At 39.4% G+C, this 23,134-nt stretch overlaps 1 protein-coding gene across 2 annotated transcripts; it reads right to left on the bottom strand.

The window, feature by feature from the left end:
• Positions 1-1,415: 1,415 nt before the first annotated feature.
• On the bottom strand, positions 1,416-22,508 carry ldb3b (LIM domain binding 3b). Of its 2 annotated transcripts, XM_042507735.2 has the most exons (10): positions 22,351-22,508; positions 21,824-22,166; positions 15,451-15,602; positions 14,136-14,211; positions 8,283-8,305; positions 6,978-7,175; positions 5,597-5,620; positions 4,253-4,422; positions 4,073-4,109; positions 1,416-2,588 (listed from the first exon to the last, which is right to left on the bottom strand). In XM_042507735.2, the coding sequence occupies exons 2-10, from the start codon at positions 21,917-21,919 to the stop codon at positions 2,492-2,494; spliced, it is 873 nt and encodes a 290-aa protein (XP_042363669.1). In that variant the 5' UTR covers positions 21,920-22,166; positions 22,351-22,508; the 3' UTR covers positions 1,416-2,491. The 2 variants fall into 2 exon arrangements, with proteins under 2 accessions (XP_042363669.1, XP_042363670.1); XM_042507736.2 differs by lacking the exon at positions 5,597-5,620.
• Between the last annotated feature and the right edge of the window lie 626 nt (positions 22,509-23,134).

Raw genomic sequence — 23,134 nt, 5'->3', positions numbered from 1 at the left:
TAGATAGATAGATAGATAGATAGATAGATCAGTAGATAGATAGACAGACAGACAGACAGACAGACAGATAGATAGATGGATAGGTCAGTAGATAGATAGATAGATAGACAGATAGACAGACAGACTTTATTGTCAGTGGGAACTTTGACTCCTGTGTCTGCAGTAAAAAACAAACATGAAAACAACACATACACAGTAAAAAGTACAACAGTTGAAAAACAGCAAATACATTCATTCATCAGTTGCACATTGGGACCGTTTCATGTTGCAACAGTACTTCCTGAATAGCAAGAAACACATACAATCACACATATTCAAGCCTGAGTGGTGTTGAGACTGTAGTGGACAGTGGGACAAAGGAGTTTTTGAGCCGCCTTAAGGGAGGAGCTGATGTTCAGGGTAGGTAGTCTAAAAGCAACCTGACAAGTATTTGGGTTTTTTTTCAGCCATGCTTTGGTAGAATAATGCTAACTTAAAGAAGCAGTAACAAGAGGACAAGATTTTTAATTTTTTTTTTTTTTTACCAGGAGCCTAATCAAGTCAACATTTGTATGAGGGGCCCCCATAATGGCCCAGTGCCAATTGCTCACACTGGTGAGTTTACCTAAATGCAGTGATGCAGTCGAGTGTATTCCCAAAATATGGAGTATACCCAGCTATCAGCCAAAACAAAAAATCACTGAATAATATATGTAGAAGAGTACACACTCTTTCTCCTTGGTAACCGAGGTCCTCTCCAATACAAATGTAATACGTCATAAAGAAAGCAGTTTTTTTGTTACAGATTAGTTTCTCTGATGCTTCTCGCTGCTAATGTGTGCTCAACTTACTGGGGTTACTGGGAGACCAATTATCTGCAGAGGTCTCTTCCTCTCCAAAACAGACAGACATGTCAGACATGACCAGCAAAACACACTGAATAAAGCAGTTAAACATAAAAACAAATTAGTTTGACACATACTGATTTTAGGCACATAGACAGATGGATAGATAGATTCAGCTCAGATTGTTTTACCTCAATTGTTTTAGTCTTACTCATGAAAATGTACTTTTGATTTAAGACCTTGAGAATATTAGTGAATAAGCAACAAATGTCCCTCTGGGGTAGCGTGTACAATCGGCTTTTCTTTAGGTGATAATCAGCTCTCAGGCTTCTTTAACCCTGCCACCACAGTTGTGTCATTGTCCATGTTGCCACCAGCTAATAAACTGTCCTCTTTCTTGTTGATGTTCTTCCCCGAAGAGTAAAAAAAAAGCCCTCTGTCATACCTACAGCACTAGAGCTGACACAAAGTGTGACACACTGGTTGAGGAATCGATTGTGACACTATGCTACGCCTCCAGTTTTTGATTCCCAAAACAGAGAACAACATGTCGATTTCATTTGTGAGTTCACAAGACTTCACTCAGCCGTATGGTTTTAAGAAAACATTTATTCACATTGATATAAGTACATTTTCGAGTGCATTTTTTTACATACTGTATTTGTGCATGTAGGTAAATCTCTGTGTGTGTATTTGTCCTTGTGTGCCTTGTCACAAGCATGCTTTGTGTTAAAATTCATAATTCATTGTGAATGCAGTTTATGTACTAAAAGAAACATCAGTTCTACATTTTCACTTGATTATTTTTTTGTACAATTTTGCCTTTCATTTAAGAGAGACAGAACCAAAACAAACAGGAAACAAAGAGAAAAACCCAACGACTGTATCTGAAGATGAACGACGCCTCTCCACTTTCTCCCACTGTACAAAAGGCAAGCCAAAATATCCCACACACAACCGCTGCCACTTTGCACTGGTGACGTCATTTGGAGCCAGAGTCTGTGCGGTGGTGATCTTTGACCCTGTCGCGAGCAGCACCATTGATCACGAGCACGCACAACCGTCAACAGACGTCAAACCCCCGTTTGATAGCATAAAATAACTAAATAAAATCAAAAAAGGGAAAGCTTGAACATATATAAGGGTGATAAGAACTGCTATAAATGACAGAATTCTTTGGGAAAATTGTTTGACACGTACTTTGATTTCTTTAGTTTGGCCCATGTCCCATTTGCTATCAAAGAGGGGGCGGGGTTTATGACTTATACTGCAGCCGGCCACCAGGGGGCGAGCAAGATGTTTTGGCTTCACTTTTGAGGTGCTGTCATGTCGTCCGTCTTTATATACAGTCTATGGATAAAACCTGAATGCGAGATCAGGTTTTAGCAGCGGACAGATACATTTGACAGGTAATATCGAGCTTATGAACACGTAGCATCCTCACACTAACAGTTAGTATCTCACATTCTACTAATTTAGGTTACAACACTATCTCACATTCCTGAGGAGTTTCCTCCTCCTGCTGCTCCTTCTTTTTTATTATCCCTCATTAATTTATCCCCTCTTCTTGTTTATTCTTGGGCTTTTGTCCATGTCTTCCTTTACATGTCTTCCTCTTCACAATTTCTCCCTCTTTTTTTTTTTTTCTTTAAATTTCCTGCTCCTCTTTAATTCTGGACGTTGAGAATCTGTGAAGACAGTCCCTGGTGCCAGTTCTTCAGCTTGGCAAAGCGGGGCCCTTTCACCTCCGACTCGAACCTCTCTCTGGTGGTGTGGAAGGTAGAGCATCAGGTAATATCGAAGCTTTTATTCATCGTTTTAAAGGAATAGTTTGACATTGAGTCAGATGAGACAGATGAGATGAGTCATACCACTTTCAGAAATTAGAGTAGTATGAATTGTCTCATTTGACCCTGAGCATGAAGGCAAATAAGCATATTTCCCAAAAATGTCCACGCTGAGCAGAACTGCTGCCACTTGCAAAAATGAAGACGCTGATATATTCTCACTTAAAGCTACAGTCGGATGAAAATAACTTTATCATATTTGCTGAAACTCTCACTGTATTCTGAAAGAAATAGATACACAAGTAGTGTGTGAAAAAAATCATGTCCCTTTCACTCCTCCTGCTGCCTCTAATGGCATTCGCCAGAATCTGTCGTGGGACGGTCAGCAACAGCCAATTCAGGGCCAATGAGCCTCTAACGCAGCTGTCAGTGTCAACCACTTCATAAACTGCAGTTAAACTGTCAAACTGTGCAGTGCTGATCAAATATAAAACAAGATTCTGTCACTGCATTGTTTGTTTATCTCCTCAAATGTGTTCAGACACATATTTTATTGTACTGTTAAGCTGTAAAATGAGAAAGTTTGGGACTCAGCCGCCATGTTGGAAACAATTAAACAGAGTGGGAAACATCACCCATCAGCCAGATCAACTTTCTCATATTACAGCTTAACAGTACACTAAAATATGTTTCCGAAAACATTTGAGGCAAGACAACAATGCAACAACAGAATCTACGTTCATATTTGATAAGCGCTGCCTAGTTTGACAGTTTGAACAATGCTCACAGTGCATGACACGACTGACAGTCCGATTTTTTTGTTTGTTTGATTTTACAGATCATCTGCCGTATGCACTGCTGCCAGGATGTAGTGACAGTTTCAGCAAATGTGACGAAAGTTATTTAGTTATTTAACTTTAAAGCAGCTGGAAATTGTTATAGAAAAAATAACTTTTTGTCAAGTTTGCTGTAAATGTCACTACATCCAGACAGTAGTACAAACAACAGACTTTCATGCAGAAGTCCGGTGTTCGCTTCCCATGTAAACGTTATGTTTTTTGTCTACACCTTACCATGTGCTTCTTTCCCCTAATCCCAACCATCCATGCCAGCATATTTGTTTGTTGCGTTGGTTGCCATGTGCCTATGTTGTCGAAACATGACTCTGTGCAGCATCATACCACCATGTGTGTTTGTTGTTATCACAGTAGCTCCATCCTGGAGCATAACCAGCAGACGCAGAAGGATGCCTAAAACGTGAAATGTATATGTACCCCAGAGTCCACTGCAAAGAGGCAACACGTGATGACCTGGGATTGGAACGTATTAGAGGAACATGATTTTTTTTGACAGATTATCCATTTCATGGATATACGAACAGTTTCAGCAAATATTAAAAGTTGTTTTTATGAATGCTGCCGACTGTAGTTTTAAATTGCTCTCCGTTTTTTGCCGTCTTACCTCGACTTCTGCAGGGCCTCCTCATCTGGGTCTTGCACTGTGTGTGGAGAAATAAACAAAAGAAATTTGGTCAGGATGTACAAAAAACTAACAAGATTATAACTGAGTCTGAGCAAGAAATAACGATGAGCACTGAGAAAATAAAGAGAGAAGGAAGGACGGAGGAGTCAGTGTACTGACGGTATTCAGTGCCAGTGATGTGGGCCAGCATCCTGAAGCTCTTGGACTGCAGGTTGGCAGCACGACGAGCCCAGTCAGACATAGTCTGGTTTGACTCTCCTGGCCTGATAACTGCCTGGTAAACTGGAGACGCACAGTCTACCACAGGGTCCTTGATAGGCAGAGCTCCGCTGCAGGGAAGAGAGTACTGTCAGAGCTCTAAGTGTGTAGCATGTACTGCATTTAAAGCCCCCAACTGTCATAGATGGTCTTAATGCACTAAATGCCCATGATGCATGTAAAGCTAGCCTGGAGCTATATGTGTATGTCCCAAATCGATTCTATCACAATATTTATTAATTTATCAGACCATAAATGAGATAAGAATTAGATAGCTGACGTTAGCGCTCTCCACTGTCCCTCTGCCTTCCTTCCTGCTGATAGGAGACAGACCTTCATTAGCAGCTGTAAAAAACTCGGGTCACAGCGAGCTGGGTTTAACCCGTGTAAAGGCAGCAACAGAAAGTTTGCTGATCTAGCGAGGGAGTTTACGCTGGCCTGGCTCAATCATTGTCATGACATGATGTTACTCACAAATTACTACGATAAAAGGATTCAGGGACTTCAAAAAATCAGTAAAAAAAATAAGTGAAAATAAATAGTTGCTCTATTGACTTTTATTTTAAATTACAAGCATACTGAAAAACTGATTTTGTTTTATTATGGGCAGTTATTACATTAAGACCAGTAATTTAATTGTTGTTGCTTTACACACAGTCTGTTTACAGTCTTTGTGTTGTCCTATTGTTCCACGCTGAAGGTAGGCCTACCTGTACTGTAGTGCAGAATAGATACTGGGGTGAGTTTACACAGCAACATGACTGGATAATGTTTTTAATAAGGGTTAGCCGTAGTCATTTTAAAACCTGTGATTGGATACTCAGATCATTCCCATGCCATGAAATTCCACCGGTTCCTGAGGCTGTGATAATATTTTCTGCTTTTTTAAGGGACTCCAGACCAAAAAAAATAAAATTACCACAACTCACACTGTCACACTCTGACCAAAGTACCTCTAAGTACTTCCAGATACATGAAATGACCCTTTGTTAGTGACTTTTGACCGTTTTGACACATTAAAAAATACACAGACAAAGAAACACATTAAAAATAGACAGATTTTGTAAAAAAAAAAATACAAACATTTTCATGTATATTATTTATCAGAATATTAATGTAATCATATTAATATTGTCATATTTCAGGAATATTAGTTTATGAGCAACGCACAAGCTGTTATGAAATCAGACAAAAGAGACATGTATGAGGAGAGGCGGGACAGAAAAGGAGCGCTGCTGTACTTACGCCAAGGGGGAGCCAGCCTCCTCACTGAGGTCACAACCAGGATGCAGGATGGGCAGGGACGAGTGGAGGACAGCACAGGTGTGGTTTTTTTGTTTTGTTTTGTTTTTTTGGTTGTAGATGGAATGAGCAGAGGAAAGTGGGTGAAAAGCACGGAGGAGTATGTGGCACGGACACAGACAACATGGAAAAGCCTTGTAGCAGCAGGCTTGAGGGCTCAAAAGCTGCTTTGTGTTTTGGCTTTTCAGAAAAAAAAGTTTTTTAAAGAGTTGATATGCCCAAAAAACAAAAACATATTTTCTCACTTCTCACTGCTACAGACAGCCAGCCTTTTGTTAAATGATTTTCTCAAAACTCTGCGGAGTAAAAACAAAAAAAAAGCCTCCTGGATAATAGCAATACCACAGAATTATGTTAATTATAGTTTTAGTTATTTCATGTCTAGACAGAAGGCATGGGACAATATGAAAATGTCATGTTGTAATTGTTTTGGCCAAAATAATTGTGATTCACAATATTAGCTTGATAATGTGCTCAAACCTCTTAAAATAGCGTAATATAAGGAGCACCTATAGGGCGGATGGGAGGGGCAGTGGATGCGTCCCACAAACCCCGGACTTTCATGTGGAAGTCCAGTGTTTGCTTCCAGATGTTTTTTTTCTGCTCCTTACCATGTGCCGCCCTAATCCTAACCATCCGTGGCAGCATGTGCATTTGTTGACGTTCTGGTGTTGGTTGCCATGTGCTTTTGTTGTCCAAACATAACCATGTGCAGCGTAATCCCACCATGTGCTTGTGTTGACATCATGCTAGTGGCATCTTGGAATGTAAATAACAGATGCAGAGGGATACCTAAAATGTATTATGTAGACATGGAAATCCTGTGCAAAGCGCCAACATGTGACGACATGCACCGTAGGTACTGCCACAGAGACCAAAACAAAGACCTTCAAGACTGTAAGTTTAAGCAATCCTGAACACCTGAAAAGACTCAACTTTGGCTGCCACATTTTTATGGGAGAAATGGACGCAGTTTCTAGAAAACACATGCTGCTGAATACTTGTGTATTTTGTAATACAGCGAGTAGCACAAATAAGATTCTGCTGTTTTATTGCCCTTTTTTTCCTTAATTGGTGGAGTAGAAATCATTGCTTTTGATATATCAAGCTATTAGCAATAAAACCTGAACTATCTGCATTGCTGGATACCACAAAGGGCAAGCGAGAAAGTATGTTTTTTTTTTTTCGTAATTTGGGTGAGCTGATCCTTTAATTTCTCATTTTGCAGGCAGGTTTGATCAGTGTGCTGTGAAGTGAAGTGCGTGAGTGGAGAGAGAGCACATAAAAGAGTGGAGAGGGGATCAGTTTGTTTGTGAGACCTCACCTGTCGTGTCCCTTGGCCTGCGACTGCCCTGCGATGGCGTCCATGATGGCGTCCTGTGAGTACATGCTGATAGGTGTGTTGTACTGGGCGTGAACGATGGTGGCCTTTCCTCCCGGACCCCTCACCTCGATGGGCTTGTGGGTGGACAGGGCCGAGTCTTTCAGAGCAATGGGGTTGAAGCTGGGAGTGTACTCCACACTGTCGGGGTCGGGTGGGGTCAGAGGTCAGTGAGGAGGAGGTTTCGGGTGCAGAGGTGAAGATGAGGTTAACAGATGGAGGGAGACGGAAATGGGAGAGAAAGCAGCAGAGTGACAGAAGAAACTGGGTCAGCACGTAGAACAGCAGCTGACAGAGAGGTGGAGCTGTTGTACCACTCAATCTGAGCTCCACAGCCCAAACACGTCACCTGTTACTGTAGCTGAGTCCCAGTTTCATACCACACAGACATTTAAAGCCTTCCATATTTATACTCAATAAGTATCAGAATTCATCGTCATTAAAGATTTTTTTTTCCTACAAGGATGCAGATTAATTCAATTTTTGACCCTTTTAAACATGAGCAATTTGGTTTAATTTCTTTTGATAAGATGGGAAAAAAGGCCAACTTGGTGCCCCAGAGACTGCAAGAAATTTGTAAAACGTGAAAACAAAATTCCCTCAAAAGCAGTTCTAAAAAAAAAGAGGAGGATTATTAGAAAATTATTCAATTAATTATTAGTAAAAAATGCTTCATAAATTGCATGAAATTACTAGATTTAGAAAATTATTTTTAAAAAAATCAAGGAGAAAATTCAAGGGAAAGAGAGGAAAGTGAGGGGAAAAACTATATTTATATTTCTAGTTATATATTTAAAATTGTGTGATAAGATTTAAAAAAAAAATTAAAACTAATTTTCATTTAATTTTCCTGTATTTTTTACTAATTTCCTAATTCTTTGTTAATTTCTTCTTCTGTTGCTCAATACCTTCTTACAATTAAATCCATTTCCGAGAAATGAACACAGTTTGCTCAGGTTCAAAGGGTAATTAGATGACTTTAAAAAAAAAAAATCTTAAAAAAAACAACAAAAAAACAGATGCTGTTAATAACATGTTACCTGTAGAAGAAAGAAAGGTTGGCACACTCAATAAGCTGTTACAGTTACATAAAGGCTTTAGGCTTTAGTTTAACTTCAGGCACATCAATCCATGTTTGGCACAACTTCACTCCACACCAAAATCACCAGTGACAGATCTCTAAAAACTCATTGTCTACTGACGTATACTTCATGCACATTAAATGCTGAGAACTGTGACGGTACTGACTTTGCAGCTGTGTTTGCGATAACCTGAAACACACCATAGAGACGGACAGAGAGAGAGAAGAAGAGCATGAAATGAAACCGTCAGAGGTTATTTTGGGGACAACAATGGCACAGTGTATGTTAGGAAACTATCCAACTACAGCACTATGCTGTAATCCCACGAACTGGTCAGAATAGCAGCCGTTTGTCATCACTGGGATATTTCCCAGCTTCCCCTGCATCACTGCGGTGACTGACAAGAGCAGAGGCGTCTCAGTCACGTGACACAGAAGCACATTTAGCACAGGACAGCTACAAATACACACAACTACACAAATACAACACAGAGCACCTGATCGACTTATGTCAAGACTGCAGCCGTTACATTTAGACGAATCCGAGTAGACAAGCCGCCATTCCTGCGGTGGCACCTGAGTTGAAAGCCCATGTGTAACACTAATATGCATGTAAAGGATTTCACTTTTTTAAAAATGTTTCCAGGAAGTCTCTCTAGCAGATCGTGTACAATATGTTGAAAAAAAATCAGTTTTAAAAAGTTTTATTTGATTTGTTTAGTTTTAACGGACATATTGTGCAATTACACAAGCCTCTGCTTCATGAAATCTAACTTTACTCTCAAAAATCAAAATCTTCATTAAATGATCATGTTTTGATTAATGGAAAATGGCCAACCACTTTACTCATTTCTTGCTCATTTGCAGCTACCAACATATCCAATACAAATTTCCACTTTTATAGTAACTCCTGTTTCAGATTTTAAATAATAGGGAAACTTCAGTCATTTTCGCCCTGTATCGTATTTGTGAGAGAGACATTGGTTCTCTTGTGCATGTGTCTGTTTTTCTGTGAAAAAAAGAGCTCCTATAGGAAAATGTCATTATCTTCCTAAACAATTTGTTTCAATTACAGCTGATTAAATCTCCAGCTCCATGTATGTCAGGTCTGTTATCGGATAATATAATTGTAAATGAATGTAAAGGATTACGGGTCCGCCTGGCTACAACAACAGGATGTAGAATAATATTGAGACAAAGCATAGGCAAGCCAATGATGTTTTAAAGGATGGATCGAGCTGATGAGAAAAACGGATACATTTGAATGTTACATATGGAGTTATAGGGATAGAGTATATTTTCAAACAAGTCTGGGGCGCAATTCTGATATTAAACTGGCAGCTGGTATTAAGAATTGGTAGATTCAGATGTAAATGAGTTTCCTACGCTGGGATGTCAACAAAAGCACATGGTGGGATTATGCAACAAAGGCACAGATGGTCAGGTTTAGACAAAAGAGGCGCGTGGTTAGGTGTGGAAGAAAAACATCACAATCAGATGGGTGGCGAACACTGGACCTCTGCGTTTGTTGGACCCATCCATCACCCATCCCGCCTGCCCTATAGGAACCTTTGTGCTCCTTATATCACATTTTCACTGGCAGCATTTCAACTTGACGCCCCCAAAAAAGTGTATGTGTGTGGGCATGAGCAGAAAGAATTAATGACGCTAAACCAGACTCCCCCTGCAAAGTCCTACATGAAATGTAACTATGCAGTTAACGCCCGTTTTGTTTGTTTTAGATGTAATTTTTGTTTTCAGCCTTGTTTTTGTTTTCTGTTTTTAACCCTTTTTTAAAGTATCTTAACATTTATTAATCATGTTGCTTTTTTTACTTCTACCAAATATCAAATCTAATATCATTACTTTGACTTTGTATGTGATTATATGCACTAAATGGTGAATAAAAGATTAAAAAAAAAAAAAAACTTGACGGCATCCAGCAGCGTATCATGCAGATGTGACAGCTTTCTTCTGGTCACGTCATCAACCGACGCTCCCCAACGTGGATCATGCTGCCGCTGCAGGCACCGTCTGCCTGTCCGGCGGTGCATCATATAACCACGAAAGGTGGCTTTTCAGCGTTTGGATCTTGGGTCGAAATCACTGCAAAAGCAGCAATAATTGACAGCTTCAGAATGAGAACAGGCTGGTTGTGAACGGATCAAAATATCAATTAGACGTTCTTATATCGTCCACATTGAATCTGACGTTGAAGTTGTACTGAATGACTGCCAGCAGCCTTGGCTGATTCTTTGTGGACTTGCGTTTGTTATATCCCACCTTAAAAAAAATGGGGAGAGGGGCAGTAAATTCGACTTTCGATGGTTATGTGTCCTAACTTTTGTAAAAATAGAATATCATCTAAACTACCTTTATTTGTCAGAGGGGGTGAATGTCGACTGTGATTAACCCCAAACATTAGCGTTAACTGTCAGTGTACATATGTTCAGATCCACTCTCTTGTGCACAAATCAGCTGTCGGATCCGTTCGTACAGTACACGGACGTGTTCAGGGTACAGTGGGTAAAGTGGAACGTGCTTGGCAGCACCTGACACGTGGGGGAGTTATCTCAGGTTTGGCAGGGGAGCATCCAGGGGATTCAGGATGATGGCGTGTAACCGGAGCGGAACATTCCCTGACCAGCAGCTGCTCTCTCCTGCGTGTGTGTGCGTGCATGTGTGTGTGTGTGTGTGTGTGTGGGGAATCAGGAGTCCTCTATGTGCTCGGTGAGGTGGGGTCGCTGGCATGATACTGTCGTCATCGTTCCCTGCCTGGAGCACGTTCCCTGACACCTGACTTACCGTTGGCCTTTACTGTAAAAGCAGCTCACGCAGCTCCAGAGGGGAAACACATTAGTGAGGACTGATATCTGGATATGTCAGAGGCAAAGAAGATCGCGTCCTTAATTAAGATCAAGTATTTCAAGACTGAGGCTTCACCCAAACTCATCCCACTGAGGAGAGTTCCCTCAACGCTGGCCTCAACTTAACTCCACCACACTCTACTCAGTGCAACAAAGGTGCAGTGAGGATGAGGGCGTCGTTGATTTGGACTTAAAGATGGCATACATAAGAGAGGACACACGCCTATTTGGGAGACCCAGATGTGCTAATGTGTAGCCCAAAATTGCCCTAAATAACCTTTTGTTGACAGTTTCATTCTAATGGAAAATGCAAATATTTAAAAAAAGGTATCGATTGCAAAACATATGATATAAAACTTTGCAATCTAGTGATATTCTACACTTTGCGTATCATCAGTAAACCCCCAAACTTACAACTATTGTTTGTATAACGAGAGTGGGATAAAAACACCTTTCGTGTCCGCATGATACACTTCTGGACGGCGTCAGCCGAGAACACGGCCAGACAGAACTGTTTGCAGTGAAGTTTTATGTCGCTAAACAGCCAGACAGCACCGGCCGCCGCAGCATGATATGAAGACAGGCGGCGTCACTTCAGAAAACAGCTGGATGGAACCTGTCCATATGTCTTATTCCTCCACTGTTGCACTGAATAACATGTTCCTTCATCACGCTGAACCTGGGCGCTGTAGTTTATTTTGACTTTACTCCACATACACTGTTAAGGTGCTGTTAATATCCACTAGACCAGCCCTCGTAATGTCCTCCCGATTGCAAGACACCTTTTGTCCTCTGGGGTCATTCTGACCCCGCCCTGTTTTGATTGTTATTTAAAGCATAATGTATAAACTGTCAATCAATTCTGTGTTACAGCGTTAGTTTTACTTCAGTCCAACCCATTACCACACATTTTTCCCTTCGTTTTGGAATTTAGAGCCAATAAACCTTCTTTACATTAGTATAAAAAATATATTTTGATGGCAAAAGATTTCGTTTGGGGTCAGATTGACCCCAAGGACAACATGAGGGCCAGAGCACCAAGCGTGTATCAATCAATGGCTGAAATTTGTCCTCCAACAAATGTATTTTTTTTACTTCTGTTTGAGTAAATAATAAAAATCCAACTGATTATTAGGGATGCATGATAATATCAGCTCATCATCTGTATTGGCTGATATTGGCTTTGAAATAAACGGAATCTGCCAACATGCAGATTTCTGCTGATATGACAAGCCGATAGAAATTTTACCTACACATTTGAATGAAGTGTGTTTTATGATTTAACGCAATTAAGCCTCGTCATACTTCCTTGACCAAGTGAAATTTTAATTCAAAAGGTGTACAGTTGTATTTCTCTGTTAAATACGGAAAACAGGTGTGAAAATATTACTTTTCTTAACGTTTTGTAAGTTTATAACTAATACTGTTCTACACTATATACCCTGCTGAAATTTCAGGAAAGTATGAAGGTATGAAATAACACATACGGCCAAGCCTAATAAATACATTTTAAAAAGAAGGCTCAGTGGCTGAGGCTGAATCCAGACACAAACTGTCACCTTCTTGTGACCTCGCCAGCAATTGGGAAAAAAAAAAAAAAAGCTTCAAAAGGACGGAGAGAGTCGCATTTGCTTGAAGAAGAAAAAGCTTAAAAAAGGGAAATCAGGGAGCTGAAACAGCAAAAAGGGTTCTTTAAAAATATTTTTTGCAACATCATCTCCCGGGTCTCGATCCTGTAGTTTGATCTTCTTATATTCTGTTACCTGGAAGCCGGCCAGGTATGTTTGTGTGTACGCTCCCGAAATAGCGCCACGTGTGAGAGGAATGACTGCTGGGGTGGCGATGGAAAGTTCAGAGTGCTTTTTTCTTATCGTGATCCTGTTAATGCGAGGTTAAAAGAGGACGGTGTGATGTGCATTTGCTTCATTCCTCCAGAGTGAAAAGGAGCGCTTTAGTTAAGTTTTGTTACGTCAGCTGGTGGTCGGTTTTTGGGTTATTCCCGAAGGACGTCTTCTCTGAGTATTACATAACAAGAGGTTATTTATACCAGTAATGAAACTCACTGGGAAGCTGCCGACTCCTAACCATAGATGTATTAAGAAAACCTCCAAACTTGCCCTGCAACAGCATCATTTCTCTGAGAGTTTCGGGAGAGTAAAGGACAACTGGACAATTATACTGCCCCTGCTGGTGTGGAGGAAGCAGGAGGTTTGATCGGCATCAAGAGCGGCTCTGGATCTCTTTTAGCAGTAGTGTAAAGTTCAAAAATAGTAAAAAAGTATTTTTTGGGAATATCTGCACTTTACTTAAGTTTCTATATTTCTGTCAACTTTCACTTTTACTCAAGCACATTTCCTTAGTAAGGTGTATACTTTTAACTCGGCAACAGATTGAGCTGTGAGGGAAGGAAAAACAGGATTATGTTTTTTAAATCCTTTAAGTTGTAAAAAAATGAAACCTTATTTTTCTTAATGTGCAATGTGTGCTTCATTTTTAAGGTTTAACTTTTAACTCAAAAAAATTCTTACTGCTTACTTTTTTTTAAAAAATGAACTTTTTCTTGTACTTTTGGTTTCTATACTGAAGTAAGTACAGTAAATATCATATAATCTATTCAAGCAATATTCAAACAGGTGACCTTAACTTCTACCAAAGTCATGTTGTGGTATGAGATCTGAACTTTTACTCATGTAGAGCTTTCAGGTGCTTCACCACTGTTTTTAGGAACTTGGAGGAAATTCCTTTCAGATGGCTTTTATCTTGGAAAACTTCATTACACATCTAAACACGTCTGACTTCCTGTTTCACTTTTCCAACTTCTTAAAAAGAAAGAAAAAGGTCAAAATAATATGATTGCAAAGAAAGCTTTAAAATTACGAGAGACTGAAGGTATCAGCTTGTTTTTAGTCCCCGGCTTTTTTGGGGGGGTTTGCTGACCTCTGACCTCTGCAGCACTTCCTGCAGTCATACTGTGAATATCTGACACTAGAGGGCAGCAGGACACTGCCTGAAGGCACCATTAAGGAAATGTGAAGATGATACTCTCACAAACAGGACATGAATGCAAAACACGTATTACAGACAAACGTGCACGTTTGCAGATACAGAGCAGGTATTTGTTTGTGTTGATTACTGTTGTGGGTGTGTTTGTACCTTCTGGTGGGGGATGACTGGCATCGGTGAGTCCATTCTTGTAGCTGTTGTGGGAAATGCTGCAGCACGCCTTGATCTGAAGATTAAAACAACAAAATATTCCTTTAAAATACACTGCTGTGTCATAGTTTGACACTTTTTTTGTTTTAACACACAAACATATTTTGCAAAAAGGGGAAAAAAACATTTACAAATTATAAGAGCCAAGTGGGGTATGTCTGCAGGTAAATCTAAATGATACTTTTTTAATTTTTAGCACTGACTTCCTCATACACTCCGATCCGCCTCCTCCTAAACACTGGTTTGTTTTGTTTTTGTTTTTTTTTCTTTGAAGGTAATATCCAGTTCCTTAAAATCTGCTTCTGAATCATAATGGTAGTATGTGTAAATGAATTGTAGTGATACTTTCTCCATCTTATCAGATCTTCCTGCTTATTGTTGGAGCTGTTGCACGAGCTACAGATTGTACTTTCACATTTTTATACACCCACCAACACATACACAAATAAAGAGAAAGACCCACCCTTTTCTTTCTAAAACTCACATTAAACTGTAAAATTAAGTAGTGCTGATCAATGATAAACCAATATTCTTATACTGTATTGCCTATTTCTTGCCTGAAAAGTCATCAGAAACATATTTTAGTGCACTGTTTGGCTGTAAAATGAGAATTTGTGCACAGGATGTGGGCGCCATACCAAAAACATTACATATTAACCAATATTCTGTTAGTGTGTTGTCTATTTCTTGCCTCAGGTGTCTTCAGAAACATATTTTAGTGCAATGACTGTTATTCAAGATTGTTAGTTACCCGGCCACCGTATTATTTCCTTTCAAAACAAAATATGAAATTATGCCGATTATGTGGAACTGCAGACCTGTACGTTATTAATTGATCATAATATGATGCATATAACACAAACTCTAGCATTATATAGTGTAAATATTATTTTAACGTTTTCTGTTGTTTTTTTAATCTATTTTTGTCTTTGTTTTTGCTTTTGTTATTGTCTATGTATTCCTGTGAAAGAACTTGTGCGGGGTAAAAAAAGCCCAAAAAAAAAAAAAAAAAAAGAAAAAAAAAAGGAATTGCACCGCAGTGCATTCTGGTAGTTGTAGGGTTTTTTTTACCTCTAAAGCAAAAGTCAATGCCGCAGTCCTTTCTCTAGTCATGTAACACCACTTTCAAAAATATTTGTGTCTTTCTACTGCATACATGGCCCAGTTTTGTGAAAATAACATCTTTCCGTCAGTGAAAACGTCTTTAGGTTTTATGGTGTTTCGGAGGCGGGTGTTTTTGTGTGGGTGTGTTTACTTCTGCATGGTGAGCGCCAGTTTGCTGGTGGCAGACTTGATCTTGTTTTGGGCCTCCAGGTGCGTCATCCCCTCGGTGCTAACCCCATCGATGGCTGAGATGATGTCGCCCTGGGCCAGGCTGACGCCCACTGCCTTGCTGCCCGGAGTTATCTATGGAGAGGTCAACAGAGCAGGAGAGGAGAGGTCACGCTCGGAGCACTGACACAGATTCCTCAGGAAACAAACACGCAACTGAAAAAGCTACGCAGTTACACAAACATATACACATAATACAGATTGGAGGGATAAAATAACTTGTTTATTTCTCCTCTGTGGTGCACAGTGGTGAAATGTAATTAAGTACATCTACTCAAGTACTGTACTTAAGTATGAATTTGAGATACTTGTACTTCACTTGAGCATTTTCTTTTCTGTTCGTGCTTTCAAATGTAGTTGAGTCGATACTTCTAATACACTGGATTTCAGAGGAAAATGCTGTATTTTTAACTTCACTTATCTATACACTTTAGATACTTTACTTTTTTCAGTAGTCAAATTAGTTGATTAATAAATCAGCCAAGTCACAGCAAATTGATTACCAACTATTTTCATAAACATTTAAGACTTAATTTTTGAAAAGATTTTGATTTTTGTTTTTTTTTGGGGGGGGGGGGTATTTTGCAATATGGTTATGATTTTGAGTTTTTTTTTTTAATGTTTTTTTCTCTTCTTTTTTATATTCTATTTCAAATAATGTTGAGGTTTTGTTTTTTTATAAACATTTTTTCATTTTGAAGTTTGGGATGTTTTTTTTATTTTTTTTTTGCGTTTGTTTTTTTTTTTTTTTTTTCCTTTTTAATAATTTTAATTTATTTGGGTGTATTTTTTGTTGTTGTTTTTTCTAATAATTGTAATAAAAAGTGTTTTTATGTGTTTGTGTGTTATTTATTTATTTTTACAGTTTTTTCTGCATTGGGTACTTGGGTGCTTTTCATACTCTCAGTCCACTTCCCTGATTATACTTACTTACTTTTACTTAAGTAACATTTACTTGTAACAGAGCATTTTCACAGGGTGATATTAGTGGTTTACATAAGTTAAGGATCTGAATACTTCTCCCATCACTGATAATGCAGCAAATCACTCCACATAGTTATTTATGCTGTGTGTGTAGCAGCTCAACGAATGAGTCTTAAAAAAGGAAGCGAAGAAAAGCTGATGAGGCCAAATAAACTAATCCATCAGCACTGCAGATAAACGCGCTGCTTAAAATCTCCACATTAGATTTATTAACAGAGTGGAACCACATTTTTTATCTAAGAGTCTAATCAGCCTCCACAGCTGCAAACAGGACTGCCTGTCACTGAAATAAATAAAAAAAATCAAAATCATGAGGCGTGCAATGGTTAAATCCAAGAAACCTTTTTCAGAAAATACTTTATTGAACACACAATACGAACTACTACCTTGCTGATCTTTATTTTCATTTTTAAAGGAGCACATTTTCCAAAACCCTTTTTTCAATAGTTAGTCATATTTTGACCTTCAGCTGAATCCTCACACCCCGTCTCTGATACACAGCCAGACTTTAGCGCTTAAACCACACAGAGAGGAGGTTTAGATGAGCCCGGAGGCCTGGGGCACACATACAGTATCTGGTCTAGGTTTACAGTCAACTCGTTAAAGAGTTAAAAATAAGCAACGCTGTTGATGCCTGTGGCTTCACTGTGATTGACCCGACCGAGCCCCCCTCCATCCCCCAAACACACACACCACGCCACTCCCACACACCTGCTACTGACATTCATCCAACACTTCCTTGATTCTGTTTTTCTATTTACATTAAAGGTCCAGTGTGTGTGTGTGTGTGTGTGTGTGTGGGGGGGGGCTTTAGGGTTGTATCGGCAGAAATGTAATAGAATAAGTATGTTCTCTTTAGTTTCTAATCACGTGAAAATAAGTATTGTTGTGTTTTCGTTTCCTTACAATGATCCGAAGAGGGAGCACATCCTTGTTTATGGAGATCGCCATGTTGCACCACCATGTTTCTACAGTAGCCCAGAATGGACAATGGAGCCGTTCGCACATTGGCCAGATGAGTTTGCTGCCCTTCCACAATAAAAGCGTTGGAAAAACACAATTTTTTGTTTTTTTTTCGATTTATTCTGTAATTCTCACCACTAGATGACACTAAAAAATCACCATATATCTTTCACACTAGACCTTTAAGTCTTCCTCTCCGCAATCCACATTTCACCTACACTACTCCACATCACATTACATCCACTGTTCTACTTCTTCGACTGCCACGATTCCCGTCCTCCTGTCTTCCTTTTAATGTTTGCTTTTGCATGTCTTTTTCTCACTTTGAATTACCGTTATTACGCCTGTGTGTGCAGAGGTGTGGTCTTGTAAAGCAAACTGACATTAAGTGAGAGTAGGCAGAAAAGCAAAGTGTAAAATGATTTCTGCTGCCTCAGTGTCAATTAAACACACATGTAGACATGTAACGTTTCCCGGCTAATAAACCATACGTGTTTTCAGGTGTGTGAGATGCTTCACATGTAAAAAACATGACATACAGGAAGTGGACATGAGGACAGGTTCTGTGACAATGGGATTTTAATGAAAGAGGTGTGGATTCTGTTATGTGAATTTTTCTTTTTAATATGTTTTTCTTGCAAATTTTATACCTAAAAATGTTTTGTCAGTCTAAAAAAAATCTGAATGGATATTTTTCTACTTGAAGTATAGATTTATAAAAATACCCAGATGACAATATGGTGCCTATCCATTCCAGTGGAGCTGCTCGCCTGGCGCATATGCCAAAACAATTTCTAACTTCCAAGTTCATTTATATATGCACAGTAGTGTGTCTCCCGCTGGTCCCGCCCTCACAGACATTATACTGTGAAGACACAACTGACTTTTTTCTTGACTCAACAAAAGTTTTACAAATATAAAACCTCTGTGGATTAAAAATTCACAACAGAAAGAGTCATAATTGGCCTTGTTTACAGTTTGAGATGTCCTGTCAACAGTTTCACAGATGTCTCTTTACAGTGTTGGTCTATGGAGAAAATGCTTATCAGGCCACAGGAGATTCTTTTTTTTTCTGCTGCAATACCACAAGAGGCCACCGAGGACTGAAAGCAAGGCTGTACTGTGTTCCTGAGGGCCAGACATGAACCCATAGATTGTACAATAAAGATGAGCAACATGACAGCTCCCCAAAAAGTGAAGCCAAAGTATCTCGATCGCTCGCTGGCGGCTAACTTGTTTCAGTATCGGTCATGAAACCCCGCCCCCTCCATGTCCAAAATAAAAACTCAAAGTACGCATCAAAAACAATTTTCCCGAAAACAGTGTTTTTCATTTTAGGCGGTTCTTATGGCATTGCCATATGTTCAAGTGTTAACCTTTCTGATAAGTTTGGTTTTAATTAGTAATTTAATGCTATAAAAAGGGGATATTACATCATGATTGACAGCTGTGTGCGCCTATCGGTGTGAACGACTGCACACAGCTGAGACAGCTACAGCGCAGACTCTGGCTCCAAATGTCATCACCATGGCAACGGACAGATATTTTGGCTTCATTTTTGCACAGCAGGGATAAGTGGAGATGCATCTTCCATCTTTATATACAGTGTATGCTTGGACCACATATATGCTTCTTTCATCTATTGGTGGCGTCCAAAGAGCTGCTTTTATTTACTTTGCCCCATGATATTATCTAAATGGACTTAAGTGTCATGGATGACACATAGTGCAACTTTTTTAAACAAAATTTTTAACTACGAAAACCCTACTAATAGTTATATAAAATAAGGGTAGTATTCACCAGAGACCCTATAGTTCACTATCATTATGATATTTAAGTCACAATAACAATTTATCATGATACTTAAGTGACAACACAATATTATTGCAATACAATATTATCATGATACTTAAGTCACAATATATTATCACAATACTTACGTCACAATACAGTATTATCATGATTAAGTACCTTTTAACGTTAATGAGTATTGCATAACACAATATATTGTGACTGATAACCTTTTTTTCCACTGACGGTTTTTTCCATCTGTTGTATTTAAAAAGATCATATTTTCAGTCTGTTCATCTCATTTCAATCATTTGTATTGCAGGAAATTCATATAGTGGAATGAAAAAGCAATTGATTTTTATTATTCTGTTAGACTTCCAAAAGTTGCATTTGCAATCACAAAAAAATATGTAATTATAAGAAAAAAAATCAATGCTCAGCATTTGTGAAGTGACAATATATTGCCATGCAAAATATTGTGATTCTATGCTTTATCGATTTTTTCCCCCACCCCTGATATAAAATAACTGCACAGTTAAAAAAAGTTTTGTGCGTCACATTTTTAACGGTCGTTCAGCTTGGATAACAAGATTCCTCGTTTTCCTTTCTTAGTTCTTGGCAAAAGTAGGCCGAAATCCAAACTGCGGCAGTGTTACGTCAAACTGTAATGCCACCCCGAGTGGTCATGTCAAGCCGCGGTGTTTTATGTGAACCTGTCAGAGGCCACCAGGGCCACAGGATGAACTTAAATCCAATGATACAATCTCATGGTGGACACATGTCAAAGCCCCCCGTGGTTGCCTGAGACTAAGAGATCAGAAAACAATAGCTGTCCAGAGCTGCGGATCAATGCAACGCAGGCTGAGCATCAATCAGGAATGAGGAAAAGGACTTAATGTCCACACTGTTGGACTCAGGTAAGCGCCACCTCCTCTACCTTCCTCCCATATCCTGAATCTCTCAAATCCTTCCATTCCTTCACAATGATGCTGTGCTCTCAATAGCGACAGCTCCAAAAAAGTGAAACTATGAGCGAGGAATAAAGCTTACTAAAGGTAACACAAGCTGCCGTTTGCTTCTTCATTTCTTTCCTGTCCCTTTCCCACCCCTCTGCAGCCATCGGTCCACCTCTCCTCCAGTGCTATTTAAAGGAAACCCTGTAAATACATCAGCAGTCCTGCCAGAGATAGACAGACAGTCTCGCTGCTGCAGAGGTTAAAACTTATCAGTGACACTTAATTTGCTCAATTTCTTTTCAATCCCAAAAATGAAAGGCTCATTATCTTTATTTTGGTTGAGAATGTTTTAATTTGCATGTACAGAAATAGAGTATGTTCTTGTTAAAGCTTAGTTTCTAATAAAAAATCTTTGTCTGCTGTCATGTGCAACAGCAGGAGACTTTAATGAACTTTTTCGTGTTATATTTGACAATATGAAGTTATTTGTAAGAGATTTAATAGTCGAAATGGTTAATTAAGCTTAAGCTTGATGATCTGCTGAGCGAAGTGTAGTTCCACCTCAGTTGTCATAAATCAAGCTTGTTATGTGGAATTTTAGGGTAGATTATGTAATCAAAGTTAATATTATACTTTTCTTTTTCAAGAGTAATGAAAAAAAAACACAAGCAAAAAGCAGCAGCTCTCAGAAAAAGAAATCTATTCCAGTCTTTCCACAGCTGCTCTATTCTTGAAATCTCTCTGGACATTTCATCTGAGGCTCCCTGTCATCATCACGTACAGCAACATTACATAACCGCTGCTCACACACACTAATCACCCCTGCGCATATACAGTACACACATGCATCGACACAAGCAACACGTTATCGACTAAAAAGATCTTGTCAAGTTAAATGGAGCATGCACGTCTAAAAAACTGAATTTCGTCAACCTCCTCATATTTTCACCTGCAAATCATTAAAATGATTTTTCATCTGATAGATTAGATGAACCCTTTAATAATTTAGCAAAAACTGGCTTGATTTCTTTCAAAGCAGCTTAACAAGAAATGTCCCAAAAAAACAGCAAGAAATTCATAAAAAGCTGCAAGAAAAATGACTTGAAAATAAAATTAAATGAAAGTACAAACCAAAAAAGAATATGCCCCCAAGAAAGTGCTAAATATCAAATAACAAACTTTTTTTTAACTGTAACATGATGAAATATAATTAAGAGAATTCTAAAAATAGTTTTCTCATTTTTTTTAAAGAATATCCAATAATCCCCCCAGTTAATTTTCAGATCATTTACTTGTGACCTTTTACTCATTTTCTGCAGTTTGGGGGACATTTCTTTCCAAGATGCTCATTGTGGTTTTTTTCAGGTTTCAGGGGTTTAAATGTTTGTGAAAGGTGTGCAGCACAAGGACACTGATGTCAATCCAGGCGAAAAGGCTTTTGTGTTTAAATAATTACGCCCTGTTAATGTTGGCATTTGTTATCAGTGAAGATCTCAAAAGATCAGTTTGTGAGATGCCTCATCAATGTGAAATTTCTTGCTACTTATTTTTATTATTTAAATATCATTTGTCACAACAGCGTGTGAGGGTGACTGGCCTTACCCTGGAGATGGTGAGTGGCATATTGAAGTCCTTTCCTCCCTGTAGTCTGAAGCCCCATGGAGCGGGGCCATTCAGAGTCACTGTGTACGTACTCATCTTCGGTTAAATGTCAACACTCCTCCTGCTAACAACTCCCGCTGGCTGTGTGTCTGCTCCTCCTGCGTGCTGTGCCCGTGTTCTCCGTCCTCTCCCCCTGCTATCCTTTTGTCCTGGCCGGCCTCGGTTGGTCGCTTCTCCTCCGTCAGCCCCTGGCTTCACCAGCTCCCTGTCTGCTCCCAGCTCTCAGGACAAACACCCTGGGGTGGCGGTGGCGTTGGTGGGTGGGTCAGGTGCTGTGGGACCTCTGTGACACACACACAGGCATGCACACACAAATGTGTAGATACTTTTTTTTCTGACTATAGCTACAAAAACACTCCTCAATCTGGAAACCTGTAAAGCAAAAACTCCCCAAACAGAAATTTTAGCGAGAGCAAACTCTAAAAAGTCAAGTTTAAATTTAATAATAAGAGAGAAAAGTTTCTTGCCTGCAGAGTTGCTGAGGGCGAGGGACAGACAGCCTAAGAATAGCCGAGGTGAGCATAGACACAGGGGCCCTGGCCCTTATAAGGCCTGTAACACGAAGCCCCAGAATGCTTCACTGCCGATTCACATCGCCAATATAGACCCCTCTTACTGCAACACATTCTCCCTCTCTCTTTCTCCCTCTCCCCAGTGCTATCACTTCATGCTGCTAGCACCCTATTATCTGTAATCTGTGCACTGATGTCATTCGCTTTTCAGTCTCGCACCCACTTTTATTCTGCTCGAGGAAAGGAAACAACAAATTACCTGTTTCCCTGGAAACACCCCCATAGAGCCCACTGGGTCCTGTGTTTGTATGTGCGTTACGGAGCAATTCAATTAGCAGCCAAACACAGCTGTCAGGGTTAAGTGAACACAAACAGACTCTGGCGTTGTTTAAAAGGTGCTGACAGACTTTTCTTTTGAATCATGACCTGGTGTATTAGTCACATGTGCACACACACACTGAAACTGAGAAGTTTGCGCATGGTGTGATACTAAACACCGGATTTAAAAGGAGCGGTGTGTGAGATTTAGGAAGATTTAGTGGCGTAGGACATTGAGGACTTCAGACTTTAACCTGCTGAAACGATTCCTGGTTAGAATTTATTCAGTGTGCATTGTTCAAGAGTTTTTTACCGGGAGCTAAATTATCCAGAAGGTCTCTTCCTCTCAAAAACAAACAAACAAGGTGAATAAAACCATTAAAAACATGTTGCAAATAAGTGTTTCTCCAATGCCGTTTTG

The sequence above is a fragment of the Plectropomus leopardus genome, chromosome 19 (genome assembly GCF_026936395.1).
Source record: "Plectropomus leopardus strain MGB_pleo_1.0 chromosome 19, ASM2693639v1, whole genome shotgun sequence".
Classification (NCBI taxonomy): domain Eukaryota; kingdom Metazoa; phylum Chordata; class Actinopteri; order Perciformes; family Serranidae; genus Plectropomus; species Plectropomus leopardus.
Note: the sequence above shows the minus strand (reverse complement) of the source record. Positions and strands in the feature narration are given on the sequence as shown.

What these genes read in the sequence shown, in the direction of transcription:
- ldb3b (XM_042507735.2), bottom strand. Translation starts at nt 21,919, where the DNA reads ATGAGTACGTACACAGTGACTCTGAATGGCCCCGCTCCATGGGGCTTC. An exon ending in TGCCACTCACCATCTCCAGG is followed by an intron (nt 15,603 to 21,823) that starts GTAAGGCCAGTC and finishes ACCTCTCCATAG; the next exon opens with ATAACTCCGGGCAGCAAGGC. An exon ending in ATCGCAAACACAGCTGCAAA is followed by an intron (nt 7,176 to 8,282) that starts GTCAGTACCGTC and finishes CGACCCCGACAG; the next exon opens with TGTGGAGTACACTCCCAGCT.